At 42.2% G+C, this 25,355-nt stretch overlaps 1 protein-coding gene across 2 annotated transcripts in view; it reads right to left on the reverse strand.

Annotated features, from left to right (window-relative positions):
* Window positions 1-25,355, reverse strand: part of dnm3b (dynamin 3b) — a 47,398-nt gene extending 22,043 nt beyond the window's left edge. The window contains exons 1-5 of one of the 2 annotated variants that reach the window (XM_049598602.1): window positions 25,246-25,355; window positions 9,136-9,493; window positions 5,484-5,557; window positions 5,121-5,270; window positions 1,714-1,917 (exon numbers count right to left, since the gene is read on the reverse strand). In XM_049598602.1, coding sequence (XP_049454559.1) covers window positions 1,714-1,917; window positions 5,121-5,270; window positions 5,484-5,557; window positions 9,136-9,296 — 589 coding nt within the window. In that variant the 5' untranslated portion in view covers window positions 9,297-9,493; window positions 25,246-25,355. Of the gene's footprint in view, window positions 1-1,713; window positions 1,918-5,120; window positions 5,271-5,483; window positions 5,558-9,135; window positions 9,494-9,862; window positions 10,190-25,245 lie in introns of those variants that run through there. The other variant, XM_049598601.1, reaches the window with a different exon arrangement.

The following is a 25,355-nucleotide window of genomic DNA, read 5'->3' on the forward strand; positions in this document are numbered from 1 at the left end:
ACCGCTGTATGAGTGCAGTGCAGAGCGGCAGCAATTAGCTAGCCAGTGGGATACACACTTTTATGCATTAATGTGCATACTCTACCACAACAATGACCAGAGAAGCTCGGATTACAACACACACATACCCCTTGCCAACAATTTAGCTCTGGTTCTTGAACCATTCAGGCTTCTTGGAACCTTGGTGCTATCTCGCGAGCCAGCCCATGTGTCCACCAGTTTTAAGTGGAACCATTGTATTCAAGAATGTGTCATCAACAGAGTGTGTAGTAGCAAAATGGTGGATCGCATTGACAGTGACCCTCGTTTTCAGTGATAATCCAGAAATGAAAATCTGCAGAATCCAGCAGAATAGGTTTTGCTTGTAATGTGATAGTCAATATTAATCATATATCATAATTTTTTTAATCTGCAGAAAATCTATGAACATGTCTTTGGAAGTCCTGCAAGCGTAGATTTCCTGTGGGTCTGCTGATGACCATGGACCAACTATTAATAAGACCACTGCCTGCTCTCTTATTTCCGCTGATTTCTCACTGGACTTCTCCATCCTCTCTTTCCAACCTGTAGAATATGACGCATCCACTAATGTCATCACGGTTTGCACTTCAGGTCAACAAAAACCTGCTATTTTTTGGCTCCAGCTGTGGACAAACTTCCGGGGAACCAATTTATTTTTTGGTTGAAATGCTTTTAACAGTTCAAATTTAGGTGAAGGAACCAGACAGAACCGGTTCCATGTTAGTTGAAAAGGGTAACAGAGGGAGACTGACTTCATCCTCTTCTCAGGATGTAGTCACTCCACTATATCTTTACATAGCAAATAGTTGTTTGCTGCTATATTCATGTTCTGAATGTCACACACAGCTCCTTTACAGGCACTATTTTTATCAAGGATTATGGGCCACCTTTCTGATTAAATATGCAACACTTACCAGCTTCTTAAATGTTTCTGCTTTTCCGTTTTTCGACTGTTGTTCCGACAAAACGAGCACTTTGAAGATGTCATTGTTGCCCAGTTCCAGATGCAGCTTTGCATCCATTCCATCCCTCTACTTCTTTATTCCTGTTTAATTCTGCCATGTCATCCTCTCCAAGCATCTTTAGCTGTGAGCATCCCATCTCTCCCTGTTCCCTTCTGTATTCTTTCACCTCACTCTCCTTGTCTGATATTTTTCATCCCTCGCACAAGGTCACTTTGTCCAAGTCGTCCTCTTCGCAGCTAATTCATCCTCCTCTCCTGTCTGAAGGTCAAATTCTTTGGGCATTAAATTAAGTTGATTCTTTTCTTACCCTTCCTCATTATCCCACTTGCAGCATCTCTTTTTCCTCAGCATCTCCTCCACTGTGTTTCCTCGATCACTCCATTCTTTTCCCTCCCTCTCTATCTATGTACTTCTCCTCGTTTATCTTTTGATGTCCTCCTTATCCTCCATTTTCCCCTTCTCTCAGCCCCTCATTTCTAATAATAACGTGACACTTGATCGATCCCTGCAGGGAAATTCTGTTTCCACATTCAGAGAGGTCAGAGAACAAGGGCAGACACTGAGCACCATCCCTGGCTGCAGCTGATGGAGATTCCATGTCTCGCTCAGGTCACTCGCACTAACCACAAAGCCACCCTTTCCCCTGCTCCATTTACTTCCATCCCTCTTTCTACATCCTTCTACTGCCTCCTTTACTCCCCACACCTTTTCCACGCCATCGCCTTACCCTGTGGATCGACGTCCTTTGCCAGTTTCAGAGCGTCAGAGTTGGCCAAGTCAGTGTTGGCCGGAGTGACAGCCAGGATCAGGCAGCTCTCTCTGGTGATGAACTGCATGATCATTTCCCTGATCTGCTGCTCGATGTCCACGGGCTGGTCTCCAACCGGCACCTTAGTGATGCCCGGCAGGTCGATGAGAGTCAGGTTCAACACTGCACACACAGAGGAATGTAAAATATAGTAAGAAGAACTGACCGTACCCATGTGACATTTATGTGACCTTTTGTTAGTTAAAGGTGATCTTCATTATTTTCCTTTACAATTTTTATTTTTAGCTGAGCTGGTTCCCTGAAGCTTTAACACTGCCCCGCACAGCAGGCAAAAAACAGAAATAGGCTACAATGAAATTGAAGTTTTTTACCATATTTTTAACTGTAAGACCAAAAATAAATAAAGCCCCAAATACCCTACTATAAATATGCAGCAGCAAATTTAGTAACTTACAACCTTAGTAACTACTAGCTAGTTTCAAAGATTACAATTTGCCTGTACCATCATGACTTCATGTTCTAGTCTGCGTAGATATTAGTAAAAGCTGTATAATAAACCGAGCTAACTGGCAATCCTTTGTAAATGTTCAGTATGGTTTAGCTTTGTTTCAGAGTTAGCTTCATGTTGCTAACATGTCTGTTTGTGCTAACATGCAGTTTGTTGTGTTATTGTATCGTTCTGATGCTCTGGCCTCTGTTCTATCTTGAGAATTTCTCTTTGCGTCTGATATAGGCTGAGTCCTTTGAAGCGGCCCAGGTTTTGTAACATTACTGGCATAATGTTTTGGAGTTTGACGTATTTAAAATCTTCCCAGTTTAATTAGCATTTCAATCTAGTGTAAGGTCAGATAAATCGACCACTGTCCATATTAGCCACCTCTTCCACGCTTCACTTAACAGGTTAGAACAGTCGTTCCCAACTGGTGGGTCACGGTCCAAAAGTGGGTCGTGGGCTCATTCTGAATGGACCACAAGTGACTCGCAAACGTGTAAAGTTTGTACAAAAAATGTACCATGAATTTCCGGCATAAACCTTTTATTGTGAAGTGCTGTTTCCTGTTGTAGAGTGAGTAACTAGCAGATAGCTACTTGACAGAGACAGCAAACTAGCTCGAGGATATGGCAAGACGCAAGTACGAGGCTGAATGTATTAAACTATGTGGACCTTGAATTAATGACTAAGCAGAGATCTAGACACCGAGGCTGGACCAGTTGGGAACCACTGGGTTAGGCTGTATGTTAGCTAGAATGTCTTGGCGGTTGGTTGCGTTAGCTAGGCAACACAACAATTAGCTATGCCTGGCAGTTATTTAGTGTCAATATATAGTAACAGCTAACATCTACGTAAAAAAGTAGACCATACCGGCACAAAACATCAAGGCCCTGCCCCTTTTTGGGGGGGGGCAGAAAACTAAGGATCATATAGAGGCAATCTTATGTGTGTTTGATTATAATTTTGACACCATTTGCATTTATTTCTTGATAAATAAATGTTTGTTTCATATCAAACACCAAATAAATTAAGGTTTATTGTTGCTGTCATGTCTGTTCAGACTTCCCTTACCCAAGTGGATCTATGACCCAACACAGTGGCTGTTTATTGCTTATCTGGACATCTCTACATATTTGACTGAATCAACAGGGAGCGTTAGAATAAGTGTTGTCTGTTAATAACCAACTTGTTCATAGCCAACTGTTTGATCTATCTCTGTTTGAGACGACAGCCTGTACTGCAGCAGCCTCCCACTCAAGCTAGCTATCCATCAGAAGTGACTGTCATAAGCATCATGTAGCCATTTACCACACTGACAGTGAATATTCATGTACATTATGGGCCTTGGGCCTTTAATTTCAGTGTGAAAGCCTCGGTTTAACAGCTTTTCAGCATTTTTTTCTGTTTCTCTCATGGTGTGACAGCGCGTTTCTTGTGCACCAAAAGGGGGCGCAGCCTTGGCGATGATGGGGTTCTGCTCTGGTTTATAAGTTGCGTGATGAAACTTGTTTTAATTTAGTGATGTGTACATCTAAATTTGGTATTCACTTAACTACATTATAGCTGGGCCACGTTTTGCACTGACTAAGAGCCAGCATCATTTACATGTTGATGAAACGAAATGAATCAAATATCACTATTTTAAGCTTCATTACTTTATTATATTTCTTGATGGAAGCCTTTGTCTTACACGATGTGTTCAGGGACCAATGGAAATGTAAAAATCTGATGATAATTTCTGTTTCCACTTTAATAAATGGTGTAATTTTGGCAATTTGTTAAAGAAAACATGTCTTTCAAACCAACTTGTGGGTTTTGGAGTTCTGATGGTATTTAAATTACAAAGAGAAAGGACCTCAAACACTCTGTGCTCATTGTTTCTGAGAAAAGAGAGAGTGCATCTGACGAAAACGGAAATGATTTCCATGAGGGAAGCCTCTCATCAAATGAGTGATATATCCGCAGAGTACTAATGATGATGTACCTTTTAACATCAAAATAGGACCATTTAAAGTTGAATGTCCCTTCCCTCAGCCAAATAAAAAAATCACCCCCCTCTCCAGTGCTTAAAAGATTATTTGAAGCACCTAGCCCTTTTTGCAACACTCCCTCCCCTCTCATAAATAATAAACAGTCCCTAACAGCTAGTACAATCGCCTGCAGGAGCAAAACTGCTGGAAATTCTGCTAGGAATCACTAGCGAATTACAGAACTACCTTTTAACTGAGCAAACCTTATGTATACCACATATATCATCTAGTTCATGAGTGCTTTATCAACAGGATCAACTCCCTCCCAGAACCACAAACCTAAAATAAATGTGAATGCTAAATGAGGACGAAAATGTTCATGCTGAAGCATTTTAGGCCTCTCTAACTGTCATTTAACCAGTCATATGCATCTCAGCTTTTCAGGATGTAATTCCAATGTTGCTGATGAAATACCAGCTATAAGCTAATTCACAATCCTCTGCAAATCACATTAGCAGAGGATCACAGATGCTAGAAAGCTCAAATAATTAGTTCAAGGTTACCAATTTTACTTCATTTCAAGGCTCTGGTTTAAAAGGACAGCATTCATCCTTGAGTAAACATTAGTGTAGTGTTTGAATATGTTATATTCAGCCATATAAACACGGAGCCTTTAAAATGCCTGTTTAGCCTCCTTTCAACCACTCAACAGCACAGAAATTCATTCATGATTATTTTGCTCACCAAACCGTATTCTTATTGAAAATATTTTTATGCTAGTTAATAATACACAGAGTGAAAGTATGATGACACACACTCACAGCTTGTTGCAGTCTACTTTCACTGAAATGCGTTATTGTGTGCTGTTACTGGACAGTGAAAGGGGAGTTAAGGTTTCGCACCGTGAGGGGAGTAAACCCGTAGGTTGATGGGGACCGGTGAGATGCCTTTGTTGGCTCCCGTGACACGGTCTGTCTCCGCCTCAATCTCTTGGCGAACCTCATCGAAGTCTGTAAACTTCTTCCCTTTGCAGTGGAGGAATTCAGCCCATTCTGTAGAGGAGAAGAATACATAACTGGGATTAGTGGTGGCTGTGCTGCATGTGTCTGAGAGAAAAATAATGCCAGTGTGAGGAGGGAAAAACGCCAGAAGAAAAAAAAAACAGAACAATTTAACAAGGGGAGAGGGGGAGGCTGCATTTGTATGTGTGTGTGTGTGTGTGTGTATGTTAGCATGCGTGGGTGTGTAAATGTGTGTGCGCCCACCTGCACTGGCGCTGATAAGCTGCAGAACCAGAGGCCTGCGGGTGACAATACCAGATCCACGGGGCAGAAAGTCCCTGAGGAAAGACAGCCAATCAAAAGTCATTACATCACACCACAGCCAATGTAAACAGAGTGTTGGTGTCACAATGATATCTTCATTTTAAGACTTTTCTCCTTTGACCTCTTGAAGGGCAAATGTATTACAATTATACCCGATATCAAGGCATGCCAGCTACTGCAGACCCTTCAGCATCACTAATCTGGTGTGCTGTACACCGATGCATTATAGTCTGAGTGGAACAGGGGCCATTTTAAAACACAGCACCGCTCGGCTCCTGCAGCTGCAACTAAGTGCTCCGACAGTACAGGACAATCTGATCTGATAAACAACAGGTCAGAATGAAGAGCTGCTTCGCTGACAGGAGCTCTCTCGTTTAAAAACGATGACTTCGCCATTTCCTGAGGGGTTCCTCACCGACCCATTTTGTGTGTGTGTGTGTGCGCATACATCCACGAGCACGCCACGCACCAGACAGGCATCACAACCACCTCCAATGCTAAAGGGCTGTTCCAAGATAAACTTATTAACACATATCGACCCTCAGAGCTCCCTCAAGTGGGATGAGTTTAAAAAAAAAAGCCCACTACTTGTCCATTCAGCACTGTGTGGAGCCGGTGTCTGGACAGATGGACCATTACTCAGCATCACGACTCTCAATGAGGGATGGTACAGGACAAAATCAATGCATCCATCTGGGACTGCACACATGCAAAGGAGCTCTTTGATCACACTGAAACAATCCAGCTAATGTAGAGATGCAATATTAAGAACTTGCACGCAACAGAGTGAAAAAATAGTCGTTAATGTTTAAGGAGCAGAGGCCGAGACATTCTGACGTTTAGTCCCTGAAATGAGTCAAGCTCCAAAAACACTGCATCCTACATTTCCCATAATGCAACTCAATAGCATCTCTTATGAGACAATCCCTACGCTTGTCTTTCCAACTCAATACCTCCAGTTCATAACACATTTTTTCAAGGGCTGTAGTAAGTATCACAATATTTTTTTCACAAATACCTCAATATCAAGATTGAGACACTATTGTAGGGTTGACTGTACGTAAAGGCAAATTACAGAATATCTAAAACAGTGTGGTAAGTTCAGAAAATTACATCACTTTATTGTAATGCCTCCTTTAATCCTTTGAAACCTGGATCAGATTTCCTTCACAAGCCTGAGCATGGGGGAGAAAAATGGCTATGAGCACGAAATTGATAGAAACTGACGAGAAAATTCATTGAAAATTAATTATTATTATCATTATCATTATTATTATTATTATTATTATTAAAATAGAGAAAGACAGTAAATTCTTGGAATTTTTTTTTTTTTAAAAAACACAGGGAAAATATCCAGAAAACCAGGATAAGCTGTTAGGGGAAATGAATTAATGAATGTCCAGAAAACTATATTTATAATTATAATAATTATACATTCAAGTATTTTTCCATTTTTAGTCTTTTTTTCTGCGTCATTTCTTTGTTTATTGTTGTTTTTTTATTCTTCTTTTCTTGCTAATTTTCAGGTAATTTACTTATAATTGTGTACTATTTTTTTTTTGCTAAATCTGGGTCATTTCTTGTTAAGTTGCTCGCTGCCTTCTTCCCATGTTTTTGAAAGAAATCAAGCCAGCTTGCTCAGGTTTCAAAGGGTTAAAACTAGGAAAAGACATCACTTACACTATCCAAAATCCAAAAATGCAAGACGATATCTAGTTTCATATAACAATATTGATATAATATTGAAACATTGCCCAGCTCTAGTCCCTAAAACTCCCAAAACACTGCATCCTACTATCTCATATTCCAACTCAATAGCATCTTTTATGAGACAATCCCTGCTCTCATGTTTCCAACTCAATAGCTCCAGTTTATAACACATTTTTTTCTAGGACTGGGCGATACAGAGAAAATCAAGTCATGATATTTTTTAAAAAATACTTTGATAGTAATCTCGCCACGATATTGTAGGGTTGGCTGTGGGTAAAGGCAAATAATAGAGCATCTAGAACAGCCTGGTAAATTCAGGAATGCATCTTTTTAAACCAGGTAAAGACATCACCAAGGATATCCAAGACATTATCTAGTTTCATATCATGATACTGATATATCAAAATACTGCCCGGTCCCAGTCCCTTCCATGGGTCAAGCCCCATAACACTGGATCCTACATTCCCCATGATGCTACTCAAAAGTATCTGTCATTAGACATTCACAGCGCTAATCTTTCAAGCATAACACCCCCAGTTTATAACTCATAATATCTGTTGTCTAACGCCTAACTCAAATAACCCTGATGACATCATCAGCTCCCTCCAGAGCCACAGAAGATATGACACAGCTGGTTTCTGAGCAGTGCTCTCCACTGCAAGTAAACTGATCTGTGGCCCAATCCCAGCTCTCTCCCTTAGGCCTACCACTATGTTATGAGTGCTGTTGCGTAGGATAGGGAGTCCCGTTTCTTTTGTCGTGGTCATCTAGCCCCCTTTTCCTTTAGCTACCTGTCTTAACTGTTATCCATTACTCATAGCTAACTAATGCTATTTCAACCACATATCAGTTACTTTTAGCTAAGTGCTAACATGTGTATGTGCCATTTTCAGCATGATGACGTAACAAGTAGCGTCCCATTTTCTAGGTTAAGATTTCAAACCCTATCCCTTGTGGCTTCATTCTGAGGGGTCACTACTTTGTCAAAGCCGCTCCAAGACTCGGCATCGTGCCACTGGGTAGAATTGGGACTGGGTCATGATGTGCAATATCGATGGAGTGACCCTTTAATTTGTTAGGTACTATATCAGCTGGCACAGACAAATGAATCAATTTGGGGGTTAGTTTTTTCAGCAAATCCTGAGATCAACTAGCTATCGATTAAAAGGTTGTCCATGTCGAGACAGACAGAATGACGCCATAATACTGAGCAGAAAATAAGGTTATGGCAGCAATACTGCTAAAATTGAGTATTGAAACAGTTTCACATATTCTGTTGTGTTTCTGATCCATCTTTTAACAGTGGAATTGATGAACAGAATAACACTCCTGGTTGAGAAATGACTTGATTATTATCTCGAAAAAAATTCAAATGCATGTGCTCATAATTTATTTGTTAAGGGCGACCAAAATCCAGGGCAAAGTGATGAATATTCATGTGTTTTCAGGAGTGGGAGCTCACATGTATAGTGGGATGGTGTTTTTAAAAATGCAGCGATGTGTCTCTGCAACATGACAGTATCATTTTTAAGGGGTCAGCGCCATATTCATGCCCTCCAAAGGATGCTTGGGAACTGTACAGATATTTCTAGGACTGTGGAGGACTGCAGTTGGTGCTGATTGGGCTGAAATCCCCAGGGGTGCTGCTGTAACCCAAATACCACTTCCCTCCTCTGCCAGTAGCCACAAGCCAGTGTTGTATGTGGTTTTTTTTTTTTGTTTTTTTTTTTAAAAGTCGCACAGAACATAACTGTGCAGTGACTGAGCTCGGGGGGAGAGATGGTTTGAACTCTGCACAAAGAGCTTGGCTCCATAGGCCTCTTATGTCATCCTCAGGGTTAACCGGAGAAGGGATTATCCTATTTCTGGTGGTCAACTTTACCTGCCGACAAAGTTCTCCAGCACGGAGCTCTTTCCTGCACTCTGCCCGCCGACTACTGCGATCTGCGGCAGATCCAGGTTGCAGGCCTGGCCGATGGAGCTGAAGGCATCCTGCAGCTTGTTGACCAGCGGGATCAGTTCCTCCATGCCACGGTTTCCCATGGTGCCTTTAGACGGGTGGACTCGGGATCAGCGAATGGAAATGGAGAGAGAGGAGGAGGAGGAGGAGGTGGTGGTGGAGGAGGAGGAGTAGGGGGGGATGTGGCGCTGCTATATTAGTCCAGGATACCGCGGTGCTTGTTGATGTAGTGAAGTCATCTAGCCGCGCGTTGCCCCGAGCCAAGCGAGGGTCGGACCGACTGTGGAAGCAGAGGAGAGATAGAGAGGTGCAGAGAAGAGAGAGATATGAACAGACAGGGACAGACAATTGCGCAGTTGCTCACCACAACCACCATAACCTCTCTCCCTCCTCTCTCTGGCTGCACACACGCAAACACAGCGAGCAGCACGAAGCCTTTACTTTCAAGGGCATTTGGTGAGTGGAGCTCTATAGGCTCCATATGATCAAACCTGTGCGCGCAGGGCTCCACAAATCACACACGAATGACGCGCAATAAGGGCAAAACAATGCACCGTCTCATGCGTGCACACACACGTTTATATACAAGATAAAACCATGCAAAGTGAAATTATATCATAACGATAACACTGGGTTGTTGTGAGCTCACCCCGCCTCAGGATTCCCTCAGTGTTTTCAGTGTCCGATGGTCCCGGTCGCTGTCCAGTGCTGAAGCGACGCGCAGATCAGGCAGCAAAGACAAGTGACAAGACCCCGGACGATTATACAAGAGCCACCTGCCACGGTGCATCAGCGTGATCCCAAATTCCTGTGCATTTAATAGCACTCGCCTGTGGGCTTCGTTCCGGTCGGTTGAATGTCAGAGCGGTCTCATCCCGAACACAAATTCGCCTTTGACAGATTAATCATTTTTCCCCCCCTCTCCTCCGTTCCGCGGTGTAATTGCGAAGCTGCGCCTCGCTCCTTACACCGTGATGGACGCGCCGGAGCACCAATGAGAAGCGCGGGATCGGAGAGAAGGCAGAGGAGCGCGGCGTCCCATTGGCCGCGCCGGTACAGGTTAGGCCTACCTGAGCCCGCCCCCTGTTTACATCCGTGCCATTTCTGCCGTTGTGAGTCATGCGGCACGGCTGCGCATCGCTGCAACAGAAGAGGTGGATGCGCTCCTTCAGATCCCCGCAGTAGGAGCAGAAAGCAGCTGTCGTAAATTCCATACACTAGCCTACCATTTCATACATGCTACAGGCCGGGGCCGTCATTTTATGTCGCCTTTGCTTTGCGCATGTTAAAACATTACCCTGATGAGCTGCATCCTTTGTGACTTTGACATTATCAGCCCACGTATGAAAGCATAAAAGCCCAGGAGGGTTTGCTTTAAGTGGACGTAAAAAAAAAAGTGTAATGCTTGGTCCCAGATTGTCAGTGCAGGCCGAGGCTGGTGGAGGCGGTCATGCGGAAAGGACGCTGCCATTCTGCCTTAACCTCTCACAGGACAACCTCTGTGCCAGATAACAAGTGTGTCTCCTCCACTGCATGTGAACATCGCCTATCATTAGTTGATCTGTGAGGAGATATCTCAGCAGATTTTGAAGCTTCTCTGCAAAGAGGCTGGAAAGATGTCTAATATGCAGTGAGGATACAACAGGCAAGGCTGTGTGCGACCCCCTCCATCTGCCTGAGACAGTCAGAGCTGATCGATTCAGTCAGTATTTGCCCTTTTCATTATGGTCAGGCCTCTGGAGATGGCTCTACATCATGTAGTGAGCTGGGGCAACACTAGGTGGCAGTAGCGACCCAACCAATGCAGCTCTGTGTTTGGGCCCAGCTGATACCTGCCATTACTTTGCAAAAGATAATTTTAGACCGAAATCTTTACAATAATTTAGGAAGTTTTATGCATAAAAAAATGAATGAATGCTACACATTTGAAACAATGAATAATAAATAAATAAATCAAACGAGTTGGGTAGTTCCATGCAGAGTAAAATAATAAATCCTACACATTTGAAACAATAAATAAATAAATAAATAAATAAATGAATAAATATTATGTAGTTTTAAACAAAAAAAAGAATACATGCTACACATCTGAAACAATAAATATATAGATATTGGGTAGTTTTATACGAAAAAAATAATAGATTCTACATTTAAAACAAAAAATAAATAAATAAAGGTTGGGTAGTTTTAGGCAGAAAAACAATAAATACTACACATTTGAAACAAAAAATAAATAAACAGATACTGGGTTGTTTTATACTGACAAAAAAACGAATAAATGCTACACATTTGAAACAAAATATATATAAATAAAAGTTGGGTAGTTTTAAGCAGAAAATAAGAGTAAATACTACATATTTGAAGCAATAAAGAAATAACTAAATATTGGGTAGTTTTATACAGAGAAAAAAAAATAAATGCCACACATATGAAATCAAAATAAATACCTAAATAAGTAAATATCTGGGTAGCTTTATGCAGAAAAGAAATAAATGCTACACATTTGAAACAGAAATAAATAAATATTTGGGTAGTTTTATGCAGAAAGAGGAAAAACTACAGGTGAATATGATGAAAAAAAATCAACTAATAAATATCACCATGAAACTTACCCAGTTCATTACTTACATTAGGACAATTATTTATATTGCAAGTTTTCTGTATGTTTTTCTGTATGTTTCTGTATTGTATGTTTAAATCACTATTAATACTATTAAGAGTCACTATTAACCATTAATAATTACCATTATCCCTTCTTTTCAATATCTTGTGCAATATTTTCTCAACATTATGTGCATTATTATTTTTAATATATTGATCACTTGTTAATGTAGTGCAATATAATTTTCTTGAAATAAAAATCATGTGCAATACTACTTCTCATTTGTTATATAATACACAATATAACACTGATTATCAGGCACAATTTGGATTTTTCCACCAGTGTAGTTCATTTTTAGTAACTCTTGTACCTATCTTACTCCTATTGTTAGTCTATTAGGAACTGGTTTTCACCTTTTGCTCCTTAAACACTTTCTATTTTGTATATTTTGAACATTTTGACTGATACTTAATATTCTATTGTTTTAAAAACCAGGCTCAGTGTGTGACCCCTGACCCCGCAGAACCCACTGGCTGTTACTGGTTTGTGAACGTTAATTTGTGTTACTGTAATTTGAAGCATTCTCTGGCACAACAGTTTCCTTAGTGATAAATAAAGTTCCACTGAATTGAATTGATCTGAATTAAATACGCCATTTCCAGAACAAAAAACTGAACTATGGATACAGCCATGCTTAAAATTCTTTTGAGTTATGGTCAAGACCATGTTTTGGGGGGTCACACTAACCTTTGACTACCAAATTCTAATAAGTTCATTCTTGAGCCCTAGTGTACGTTTGTGCCAAATCTGAGGAATTCCCTAAAGGCCTTCTTGACATATCAGGTTCTTAAGAATGAGACAGATGCAAGGTTACAGTGACCTTGATCTTTGACCACCAAAATCTAATCACATCATCCTTGACTATAAGTAAACTGTGTGCCAAACTTGGGAAAAAATGTCCTCAAGGCATCCTTAAGGAATCATGTTTACGAGAATGAGACAAACAAGGTCACAGTGACCTTGACCTTTGACCACCAAAATCGATTCAGTTCATTGTTAAGTCCAAGTGGACGTTTGTGTCAAATTTGAAAGAGCTCCCTCAAGGTCTTTCTTGAGATATCGCGTTCACAAGAATGTGATGGACAGATAACCCATGAGCATAAGGTCTCTGGTCACAGCTATCGCCGGCATAGAGGCATAAAAAAATGTGGAATTAAATAAAAGCAGAATCAAAAATAAATAAGTTTGGAGCTGTTTGTGACTGGATTTTGTTTCAAACCTTTGATAACAGAAAGCAGCTTCACCATAGTTTTTTGGCATTCCTTTTTTCTACATTAAGCAAGCCAGCACTAATCGACCTCAGGAGCGGTTCAGAGCATATTCAGATTCACATTTGGACTGATATTAACGTGCTTAACCATTTAGGGCCTTAAAAACAAGTCAAAGAATTTTGAAACCAATCCTAAGTGTTACAGGTAATGACAGGTAATGATGCTAGTACTGGTGTAACATGTTTTCTTCTGGTATTTGTTTAAATTAACCTTACTGCTGCACTTTGAACAAGTTGCAGCCTATCAGTGTTTTTAAAGTGCACTACAGTAAAGACAAAGGAACGGCTCAGCTTTTCAGCACCTTCCAAAGAGAGGCAGGGTCTAACTCTTGTAATATTTCTTGAATGATTAAAAAACATCTATGAATCTTTGTTAGGCCAAAGTAAATCCTGCTATGAAGTGCCTGACGGTCTTCATACAGTGCCCTCCAAAAGTATTGGAACAGTGAGGCCAATTCCTTTATTTTTGTTGTAGACTGAAAATATTTGGGTTTGACATCAAAAGATGAATATGGGACAAGAGATCAACATTTCAGCTTTTATTTCCAGGTATTTACATCTGGATCTGATACACAACTTAGAAGATAGCACCTTTTGTTTGAACCCATCCATTTTTCATGAGAGCAAAAGTATTGGAACATGTCACTGACAGGTGTGTTTTGTTGCCCAGGTGTCTCCCAATTACATTGATTATTCAAACAATAAATAGCACTGAATGTCTGAGCTCAGTTTCAGATTGGGTACAATAGATTTTGCCTGTGCAGACTGCATTTAGAGGTGGAACCAACATGAAAACCAGAGAGCTGTCTATGGGTGAAAAAGAAGCAATTGTGAATCTGAGAGAAGATGGACAATCAATCAGAGCCATTGCACAAACATTGGCCATAGCCAGTACAACCATTTGGAATGTCCTGAAGAAGAAAGAAACCACTGGTGTACTAAGCAACAGACGTTGAACAGGTAGACCAAGGAAAACATCAGCAGTTGATGACAGAAACATTGTGAGAGCTGTAAAGAAAGACCCTAAAACAACTGTTAGTGACATCAGCAACAACCTCCAGAGGGCAGGAGTGAAGGTATCACAATCTACTGTTCAGAAGACTTCATGAACAAAAGTACAGAGGCTACACCAGAAGATGCAAACCACTCATTAGCAAGAAGAATAGGAAGGCCAGGCTGGAATTTGCCAAAAGGTACAGAGATGAGCCTCAAAAATTCTGGGCAAAGTTTTATGGACTGATGAGACAAAGATTAACTTTTTCCAAAGTGACGGAAAGGCGAAAGTTTGGAGAAAGAAAGGATCTGCTCATGGTCCCAAACATACAAGCTCATCTGTGAAACACGGTGGAGGTAATGTCATGGCTTGGGCTTGCGTGGCTTCTTCTGGGACATCATCTTCATTGATGATGTAACACATGATGGCAGCAGCAAAATGAACTCAGAAGTCTACAGAAACATTTTGTCTGCTAATTTAAAGAAAGATGCAACCAAACTGATTGGGAGATCCTTCATCATGCAGCAAGATAACGATAACTGCCAAAACAACAAAGGAGTTCATCAGGGGCAAGAAGTGGAAGGTTTTAGACTGGCCAAGTCAGTCTCCAGACTTAAACCCAATAGAGCATGCATTTTACCTGCTGAAGAGGAGACTGAAGGGAGTAACCCCCCAAAACAAACAACAACTGAAAGAGGCTGTGGTGAAAGCCTGGAAAAGCATCACAAAAGAAGAATGCAAAAGTTTGGTGATGTCAATGGGTCACAGGCTTGATGCAGTTATTGAAAGCAAAGGATTTGCAACTAAATATTAAGTCTCATTCACTTTAATCTATTTTAAGTTTATATGTTCCAATACTCTTGCTCACCTAAAAATTTTGTGTTCCATTACAAATAATGCTATCTTCTAAGTTGTGTATCAGATCCAGATGTAAATACCTGGAAATAAAAGCTGAAATGTTGATCTCTTGTCTCATATTCATCTTTTGATGTCAAACCCAAATGTTTTCAGTCTACAACAAAAGTAAACGAATTGGACTCACTGTTCCAATACTTTGGAGGGCACTGTATGTTCAGAGTTTTCAGAAAACAGGAACAGAAGCGAACACATCTGTTATTAGGACATTAAGAAGAGTTACACTGACATAAAAACTGTCTGACTGGACCGCTCAGCCCCCCCGTGACCCAACCTGACAGAGACAGGATGTGTGAGCAAAGGTATCCGGTAACATCAACATCAATCCAACACCTCTCCCTCTCTCTGTCTCACTGAACCATCCCTTTCATCTCCTGCCAAAGATCCTGTTTCCTGAGGTATCTGGGGTAACACGAGAGTTCATCTCCAGGTCAGTATTTAAGACTTGAAAATATAAGTGAGCCTGTTTTTAGACTAGGACCTTAACGGTCACTTCAGCGATGACCTGTCCATCTACAGCAGGAACACACCGTTAAAATGAGGCCCTGGGTGATTCAGGGGCCTCAGGGCTGGACGGGGTCACCAGGTTGTTCCAGGAATTGCTTATTGTGTTAGACAAATGTTTTCAGGGGGTAAATACTCTGTGGACACCTACATTTCTATCTATCTTCAGTATTTTCTCTTTTAGGTATAACTCTTCCCCCAAATAAAGCTAGAGTAATCTAATCTAAACATGCAGTATTTCTTATCCGATTACTCGATTAGTTGCCAGAATAATCGATAGATTACTAGAAGAATCAATAGCTGCAGCCCTAGTATGAAGCATCTATGGTTTCACAAGTATGGTTGTAAACTTTAAAAGAAACTTGACGGGTTGACGGAGGCATACAACCATGAGGCAGTATTTCTAGTTCTAAATTAGGATGCATTCACACTGGCGCTATTTGGTCCACTTTAAACAAACCCTGGTCTGCTTCCACGGATAGTTCGGTTGGTTTGGAGTGGTGTGAACTCTCATTCAAACTCTGGTGCAGACCAAACAAGCGAACCCTGGTCTGCTTGAAAACTGGGGGTCTAGATTCACTTGCAAGTGAACCATGGTGCGGTTCGCTTACAGTGGGAAATGCAAACGGACTATCCAGTGAACCAAACAGAGGAAGTGAACCGAAGAGAGGAAGCTGCATTCGTCTCATGTACAGAGCAACATGCTAGATAGCTCGCTGCCTCACCTGCTGCTCATACTGGGCAGCTTCTTGTGAAAAAATAATTAGGTTTGAACACCGAAGTAAAAACAGAAACCCCAAGACTGCATAAATTTGGAGTCGCTCCATTGTTTTTGTGGTGACCAAGCCGGCTGAAGGGGATGGATTTCTGTTTTCGGTCCTGGCCAATCGATGTGCTGGGTTTTCTTCTTCCTCACGCTTTTTTTCTTCCTGGTCAGTGGTCATTTCGGGCAATACCGCCCCCTGACGAGCAGCTGTTGTAACTGCATGACATTGTCCAGGTGGTTTGGTCTGCTTTAAAAAGTGCAGTGTGAAAGTGAACTGAACCAATTCCCCGCCCAATCGAACCGAGTCCCCCGGACTATCTTGGTGTGAATGTGCCCTTAATTGTTACTATTTGATATTTCTTTTATATTTCTCCCACCTGTCTTTATGGTTTTTATATATTTAAGTTGTTTTACCACTTGTTTTTATTACTAGTACTATCCTTTTTTTTAAATCTCTTCACGATTTTATTATTTCATTCTTTTCACTTCTCGCGTCTCCTGTTATAAATACTTAAAATATAAATACACCACAATCTGAGTGCCATCTACTTCCATTAAATTTGAGAGAAGGCAGACATCTCTACAACTGATATCTCCAACACTCAGAAACTCACACCAAAACAATCCAGACTGATAAACAGCACCACATGTAAGATGAAAGATATGTATTTTCAATTTTAGGGTGAACTGCCCCTTTAGTATCGATAATTGGTTCCCATTGGCATCTAAAACTCATCTCATTCAAATAGCCTATTCAGTTTGACCCCTGTAGCCATACATATCTGCTATTTGGTATGATTTAGCACGTATTAGTTGTCTTGTCTGGCTTTGAAAACAAACATGACTAATTGTTTTTTCACCTATGAGTGTTTGTTATTGCATATAAATATATTATTTCCGAATTTAAAACCTTTCCTTTGTCTGCACTGGCTCATGTACAGAGCAACAGATCCAACAGCATTAACAGATGTACAGTCTGCTGTAGGTTTCATCAGGAGGATGTACAAAGGTTAAAAATGAACATCCACTAAATGAAATACAAGACATTGTGCTTGTGTGTGTGTGTGTGTGTGTGTGTGTTTGTCATTGTACGTGCTTTTGAGACAGATGGTGGAAACCATATTATTGGCGTCACGTCAAAGAGAGGCCCAGGAGAGCAGTCATCAACATGTTGGTCTCAATGCGCCACTCCATCATCGCCCTGAATCATCCATTACCCATGCGTCATTGCAGCACTGTGTTTGGACAGGACAGTGCCGTCTGCTGCTCACCATGTCTGAGCCCACTAAATGACCTTACTGCGTCTGGTCTGAGTGATACCAGGACATGAGCTGCTGTTTGCAAATACGGCCACTGTTTTCTTTTCAGCAGAGTCCAGACAGTCCTGCAGACACGGCTGTTGAATTTGATACAGCCTTCAATCTAAATCTGTTTACAGGAAGAAATTCACTTGACCTTGCCCCTTCTTCCTTTCTTAAATGAGATTACAAGGCCACTGAGACGAGCTAAGGAGAAATATGTGAGCTCCTGTCATTTCAAGATCAAAACAGACCAGTGTTTGACCTGTGCACAGTTCCAAAATATTCATAGCTCAATTGTTTGATGGAAAATCTTAATGAAAAGACTCACTTTTTTTTTTTTTTAATTTTCCACTTCTCAGTGCTTGGTGTAAGAATTGCTAAATGTTAGCTTGACTTGCATCACAGTGGAAAAGGCCCTGCCGTTAAACTGTCATCATTGGGGGAAAACCAGTGGCCCCATTACGTAACGCACACCTTTAAACAGCTCAGTCACTTACTGTACAGCACACACAGATGGAATGACAGTTAGTGTTGTTGGTAGGAAAAGAGGAATTTACTGAAACTGTTGAATGTGCATATTAGAACCAGAGGAATCCCATAAACCCGTACTTAAAAAAACAACGTGCCTGGAGGCTGAAGCTCCAACAAATATTGCTGGAATTATAACGAGCCAGGGTGCCATGGTTTTTACACTGTGTTTAGATGACGCAATGTCACCAAAGACAGACACAAACATTAGCTATGGACAGTTTAACAAAGCAGTACTTTCCATCCATCCATCCATTTTCAACCGCTTATCCGAAGCCAGGTCGCAGGACCAGCAGGCTGAGCAAAGCACCCCAGACGTCCCTCTCCCCAGCAATGCTTTTCAGCTCCTCCTGGGGTACCCTAAGGTGTTCCCCGGCCAGATGAGATATGTAATCCCTCCAGCGTGTTCTGGGTCTACCCTGGGGCCTCCTACCAGTTGGACGTGCTCAGAACACCTCTAACAGGAGGCACCCAGGAGGAATCCTGATCAGATGCCCAAACCACCTCAACTGACCCCTTTCAACGCAAAGGAGCAGCGGCTCTACTCCGAGCTCCCTCCGGATGTTTCAGCTCCTTACCCTATCTCTAAGGCTGAGCCCAGCCACTCTTCTGAGGAAACTCATTTTGGCCACTTGTATCTGCGATGTTATTCTTTCGGTCACTACAGAGCTCATGACCATAGTTGAGGGTTGGGATGTAAATGGGCCAGTAAATCGAAAGCTTTGCCTCCCGGCTAAGCTCTCTCTTCACCACAATGGGTTCGGCACAGCGCCTGTATCACTGCAGACGCCGTAGTGCATGCTGGAGGTCACGGTGTGATGAAGCCAACATAACCACATCATTAGCAAACAGCAGAGATCCAATTCTGAGGTTTCCAAACTGGACCCCTTCCAATATATATGATGTGTACTTTGAGTTTTCAGTTTGGTGTATTGAGAACGGTCTGAGGCCGGTCTGAGGTTTTTGCTCACAGGGATTACTTTTAAAAACATTTACCTCACTATTTGAAACTTTGGCATTGAACTTTGAACATTGAACATTGTAACATTTTATATATATATATATATATATATATATATATATATATATATATATACAATACAGGCCAAAAGTTTGGACACACCTTCTCATTCAATGCGTTTTCTTTATTTTCATGACTATTTACATTGTAGATTCTCACTGAAGGCATCAAAACTATGAATGAACACATGTGGAGTTATGTACTTAACAAAAAAGGTGAAATAACTGAAAACATGTTTTATATTCTAGTTTCTTCAAAATAGCCACCCTTTGCTCTGATTACTGCTTTGCACACTCTTGGCATTCTCTCCATGAGCTTCAAGAGGTAGTCACCTGAAATGGTTTCCACTTCACAGGTGTGCCTTATCAGGGTTAATTAGTGGAATTTCTTGCTTTATCAATGGGGTTGGGACCATCAGTTGTGTTGTGCAGAAGTCAGGTTAATACACAGCCGACAGCCCTATTGGACAACTGTTAAAATTCATATTATGGCAAGAACCAATCAGCTAACTAAAGAAAACGAGTGGCCATCATTACTTTAAGAAATGAGGTCAGTCAGTCCGGAAAAATTGCAAAACTTTAAATGTGTCCCCAAGTGGAGTGGCATAAAACCATCAAGCGCTACATGAGCTGGCACACATGAGGACCGACCAGGAAAGGAAGACCAAGAGTCACCTCTGCTTCTGAGGATAAGTTCATCCGAGTCACCAGCCTCAGAAATCGCAAGTTAACAGCAGCTCAGATCAGAGACCAGATGAATGCCACACAGAGTTCTAGCAGCAGACCCATCTCTAGAACAACTGTTAAGAGGAGACTACGCGAATCAGGCCTTCATGGTCAAATAGCTGCTAGGAAACCACTGCTAAGGAGAGGCAACAAGCAGAAAGAGATTTGTTTGGGCCAAGAAACACAAGGAATGGACATTAGACCAGTGGAAATCTGTGCTTTGGTCTGATGAGTCCAAATTTGAGATCTTTGGTTCCAACCGCCGTGTCTTTGTGAGGCAGAAAAGGTGAGCGGATGGATTCCACATGCCTGGTTCCCACTGTGAAGCATGGAGGAGGAGGTGTGATGGTGTGGGGGTGTTTTGCTGGTGACACTGTTGGGGATTTATTCAAAATTGAAGGCACACTGAACCAGCATGGCTACCACAGCAACATGCAGCGACATGCCATCCCATCCGGTTTGCGTTTAGTTGGACGATCATTTATTTTTCAACACGACAATGACCCCAAACACACCTCCAGGCTGTGTAAGGGCTATCTGACCAAGAAGGAGAGTGATGGAGTGCTGCGGCAGATGACCTGGCCTCCACAGTCACCGGACCTGAACCCAATCGAGATGGTTTGGGATGAGCTGGACCGCAGAGTGAAGGCAAAGGGGCCAACAAGTGCTAAACACCTCTGGGAACTCCTTCAAGACTGTTGGAAAACCATTTCAGGTGACTACCTCTTGAAGCTCATGGAGAGAATGCCAAGAGTGTGCAAAGCAGTAATCAGAGCAAAGGGTGGCTATTTTGAAGAAACTAGAATATAAAACATGTTTTCAGTTATTTCACCTTTTTTTGTTAAGTACATAACTCCACATGTGTTCATTCATAGTTTTGATGCCTTCAGTGAGAATCTACAATGTAAATAGTCATGAAAATAAAGAAAACGCATTGAATGAGAAGGTGTGTCCAAACTTTTGGCCTGTACTGTATGACAGAAAATAAGGGACAGCATTATAGGTCCCCTTTAAGGAAGTGATACCATTTCATGAGACCTTTAAGAACCACATCCCTTGAGGCAGAGGACTTCTTGCAAAGACCCACAGCAGACAGTAAGTGTTAAGTCGGTTGCGTCACTGCTGTGTTATGTCAGTTGCATCTAATTTGTTTGTTGGTGCAACTATCTGGTGCCGTGTCTGTATCAGTAATGAAAACCTCTGGTGTTAACACCTGTATTGAGCCGTCAAAGACCAAACAACACCCACTGTGCTGCTGCGAGGCTGAGGTTTCGTGTGTGTGGGCGTGAGATCCACTGTGATTATACCCTCGCAAGCACAGCAGACAGCACGCAATTTTTAATGCTTTTCTCAGAAACATTTCACCCTGACCCCCTGTGGGCCCACTCAGTGCACACAATGCAACTATAAACACTCATTTTCATTCTACGCCACTGATTGCTTGCTATGAATTGAACACAATGAGTCATTTGAGCTTCGGCAGCTCACATCACAACACGGGTAGAGCCTGTCTCACTCTGTCCCGTTGTGTCTCGTAAAGTTCAGTTCAAGCTCAAGCACTGGCTGAGGCAGGTTGTTAAAATGTCACCTACACGTTGAGGTAGGAGGCTGTGTTCCAGCTCAGCGCTCAATGCTTCAAGTCTAAATGACATTACAAATCAACAAGTCAGACTGGCACCCATGTAAACGCATGTTACGCAACACCTCACACCTGTAAATGCTTGTCTGGCCGGCGAGCCAATGATTGTTAGTGCGACAGTGTTACTCAGATTTGTTATTCATCGGCCAATGGAAACTTATGTTGTCAGTGTCTTAATGAGTCAGTGGGAGAGCACCGGCACGTCATATACCAAACCCACTTTCCTGCTCTGTAAAATTCCTTCTACCTGATTCCTCTAAATTGCTGCTCGGACTGAAGTGGCCTCTGTAAACAACTCTGATGGGTAGCTTTTCGTTTTCCACATGTCTGTCCTGATTCAGCAGTCACACTGTTTCTCTCATCTGTTTTGTTTTTACCTCCAGTGCTCCCTCCTCCCGGCTTCCTATTGCATAATATTATATAATTCATATTCAAATAAATGCAGCAGTAAAATATCCCTGCAGATCAAAACGGTGGAAATCCTAGACCGCCAAGAATTCTGGGATTGTACTTTGAAGGGATTTTTGAAATATCTGCCAAAATAACAATGATGTCGACTATTTTTCACTCATTTTTCCGTCTGATTATTTTACTCATTTTTATTCATCATTTTTTCATTAACTAGCAGCTGCAAATGTGCTATTTTTCTGAGAACAGTATGCTACAGTGTGTCTGCTACAGGACTCCAAAAGGGCCCTAATGCCCAGTTCAGACCAAAGATTTGCAACAAGACAAGTTGAAACGCCAAGTACTTGCAATGCGCTGTTCTGCAAAGTTCCAAAAACCGGTTCACACCAATGCAACTAGATGAGACGGTGCATCATCTTTATGCAACAACTCTCTGTATTTCTGTTCTGATTTCCAGATTTTCAGGTTTATTTTGTGGCTGAATATAATTTGTAGCTTCTTAAAATATGAATGAGGATAGTGAAAGTGAGATACTGGCTACAGCTGCATTTGTAGTAGTGATGAAACGGAGAAAAACAGAAACAAAACAAGCAACAGATGGACTGTATTCATAATCAATATGCCACAACAACATAAACAACCAGCGCCAATGGGTTAGTCAATGAGGATGTATGTGTGTGGGGGGCATAAGCACACACAGCGAGCAGCAGTAGCGATCCACCGTCCAACACCGGCACACTGTGAGGATGGAAACAGAGGGCTCGGCGGTGACGAAGCACCTGCCCTGACTAGCGGACTTCACTACAAGCCAACTGGCTGTTGAAACAGGTGACAAGGTTTACGTTCTAAAACCAGCCGCCGGCGATTTGGCGAGTTGAGCTGCAGGTGACACCACTAGTCAACTTGAGTCAAGTTCAGACCGGCCAGTTCACATCGCTGCAACTTTTCTCTGCAACATTCTAAAATGGTTTCATTCCGGCTGTAAGAGCAGTGACAGGTTGCTATAAAACATCCGTGTTTGGGGGTTGAAAAGCTGCTGGAAAAACAGCAATGTCTCATCAAATCACAATTGGTTTTGTTGTTTGTTGATCTCAAACAGTGGTTTGCAGCCTGGCAGGCATCTCGCTTCAGCCCCATTCCCCCGAGCAGTACAGTACTATTCAGATCAGTTCCGTACACTTTTTTTCCGTTTCCACTGTGAAAAGTTGTGGATGGTACCAATGGAACCGTTCTGTATCGTCCCCATTTTGGTCCCCCCTCTGTTGGGGTACCTAGCACACAGATCTGGCACTAAAAGGTGGAGCTGTGAACACTGCAGTCTGTTGATCGGTCAATAGAGGACGGTCACTCTGCTCAGGACTACTATAACTATAACTAAAAAATCAAAACATGTTTTGCTGCCTCTCGCAGCAGCTGTAGAATGAGAAAAAAATCTCAATTCACTGGGCCGCCTGCCGGTGACTTTTAAGGTGGTGCGTTTGCTTGTGATGTCACTGAATTAATGAGCTGACGACATGAATCCATCGGCACATCTTAAATTTTAATATGACACCTTTGACCACTGTATTTTTGTCTCTCTTGGATGACACAGACTTTAAGTAATGAGTAGATCTTCAAAAGTTTAATAATATATGTATTAATTTTGACCGGATTATGTGAACTGCATAAATCCCAACTGTCACTCTGGGCTCCTGCCAGCTGAGCTTGCCTGAGAAGGACTAAAGGCCAATTTCCACCAGATGCATGTTGGTTGCGTCTCCGCTCCGGCACGGCAGCGGAGCCGATAGGATTCCATTCTAGTCAATGTGTGTGTTTCCACCGGCTGCGGCTGTGCTGCGTTCCGGCTCCGTCTCAGCTCCGGCACTCCGGAGCCCTCCGCAACAGATACACAGGACTTCTATTTTTGCCGGACGCCGGAGCACAACGCAGCAATTCAGCACAGAGCAGATCGTACGGGGCAGGAAGTCGTGCACAGAAACACGATAAAACATCCGGTTAATTTTCAAAATAAAATACACAGTGTTCATGGCGGATCATATTTCCCTGCACTACACCTTAAAAACTACATAGTGGGCAGAGGCAGGCCTGAAGTCAACAGGTCAGAGGTTTTCAGATGTCATTTCACCCCGTGAACACCATGGACGAGGAGATATTAATCATGGCAGTGCACCGAGATGTCTTCTGGCAGAGCTGCACCGCACTGCACAGCAAACGCAGCCGGTGGGTATTGACGGACGGCGGAGGACGCAGCGGATAACCAGCGCTGCCGTTCCGCAACGGACACGCATCCGGCGTAAATGCACAAACCTGTTACTTTTAAATATCCCACCTAGAGACTCTCACTGCAGCCTGTTTTATTTTGTTCTGAAAATGTTGGCATGCATCCTCCTTCTGCAGACAATAAACGAGATGCAGATGTTCCATTTATAAGGAAGTACAATGAGTGCTGGACGGAGCAGTAAGTGACAAAAACCCCGCCCACATTTAAGGGTACTGTAGACCTTGGGTCTAGGTACCATGTCTGAAGGGTTAGTTTTGGGGTACTACACCGAAAGTGTTTGGTGGAAATGGGGCTTTAGGTGACACATTATCCACCATCCCATCCACCTCCCGATGACAAAGTCAGCTCGTAAACTACATCACTTTAGAAATGTTGATGTGATTCGTATGAAACATGCAAATGTAGCATATTAGTGGTTTGCAGATACGTAAAATGCCAACATTGTCTTCTGGCCTCTGGGCTGTAACATGAAGGCCCAGTATTTCAGAAAGAAAAGCATTTTGTCGAAAGCACTATAGCCCTGTAGGAACTATCATCATTTGAAAGTGTATTCTTTGCTCAAGCCATGCATGTTGAGCATTTCAGCAGACAAACACTGAGTCTAGCTCTGAGAAGAGCTACCTCAGCTCCCTGTGAAAGAGATTCTGTGCACGTTACGATCCTCTGTTCTCTTTTCACAGGTTGTCCGAGTCATTATGTTACATAAGAAAAACGCGCCTCAGTGGTAAAAACTTTGTGGAATACTGGTGACTTTCCACGGGCCGTAAAACGGACAGGTTAACTGGCAGCAGTTTGATCTTGTGGAACCAAACACAGATGTGCCCTGCAAGCTGCTTTTCAGGGTGAAATTGGTCCACTGTGGTATTTTTATGAAATATTTTGTCACGGGGGGCAGTCACAACAAGTTGATTAAAGAAGACAAATTAAAAAGACGGTGACAAGAACTGAGAGGAAGAGCTACCAGTTCATAACTTTTCACCCTGAGAGACCAGAATAATGGGGTTTTTTGCACACTTACAATGGATACACTTGTGTTGGACTCCTGTGGGGATGTTTTTGCTTTTCGCCCTCTCTCCGTTCAGCACCAAGTCCCAGACGTATCACATGGAGACAGTTGGAACACAGGTG

The sequence above is a fragment of the Epinephelus fuscoguttatus genome, linkage group LG15, assembly GCF_011397635.1.
Source record: "Epinephelus fuscoguttatus linkage group LG15, E.fuscoguttatus.final_Chr_v1".
NCBI classification, from domain to species: domain Eukaryota; kingdom Metazoa; phylum Chordata; class Actinopteri; order Perciformes; family Serranidae; genus Epinephelus; species Epinephelus fuscoguttatus.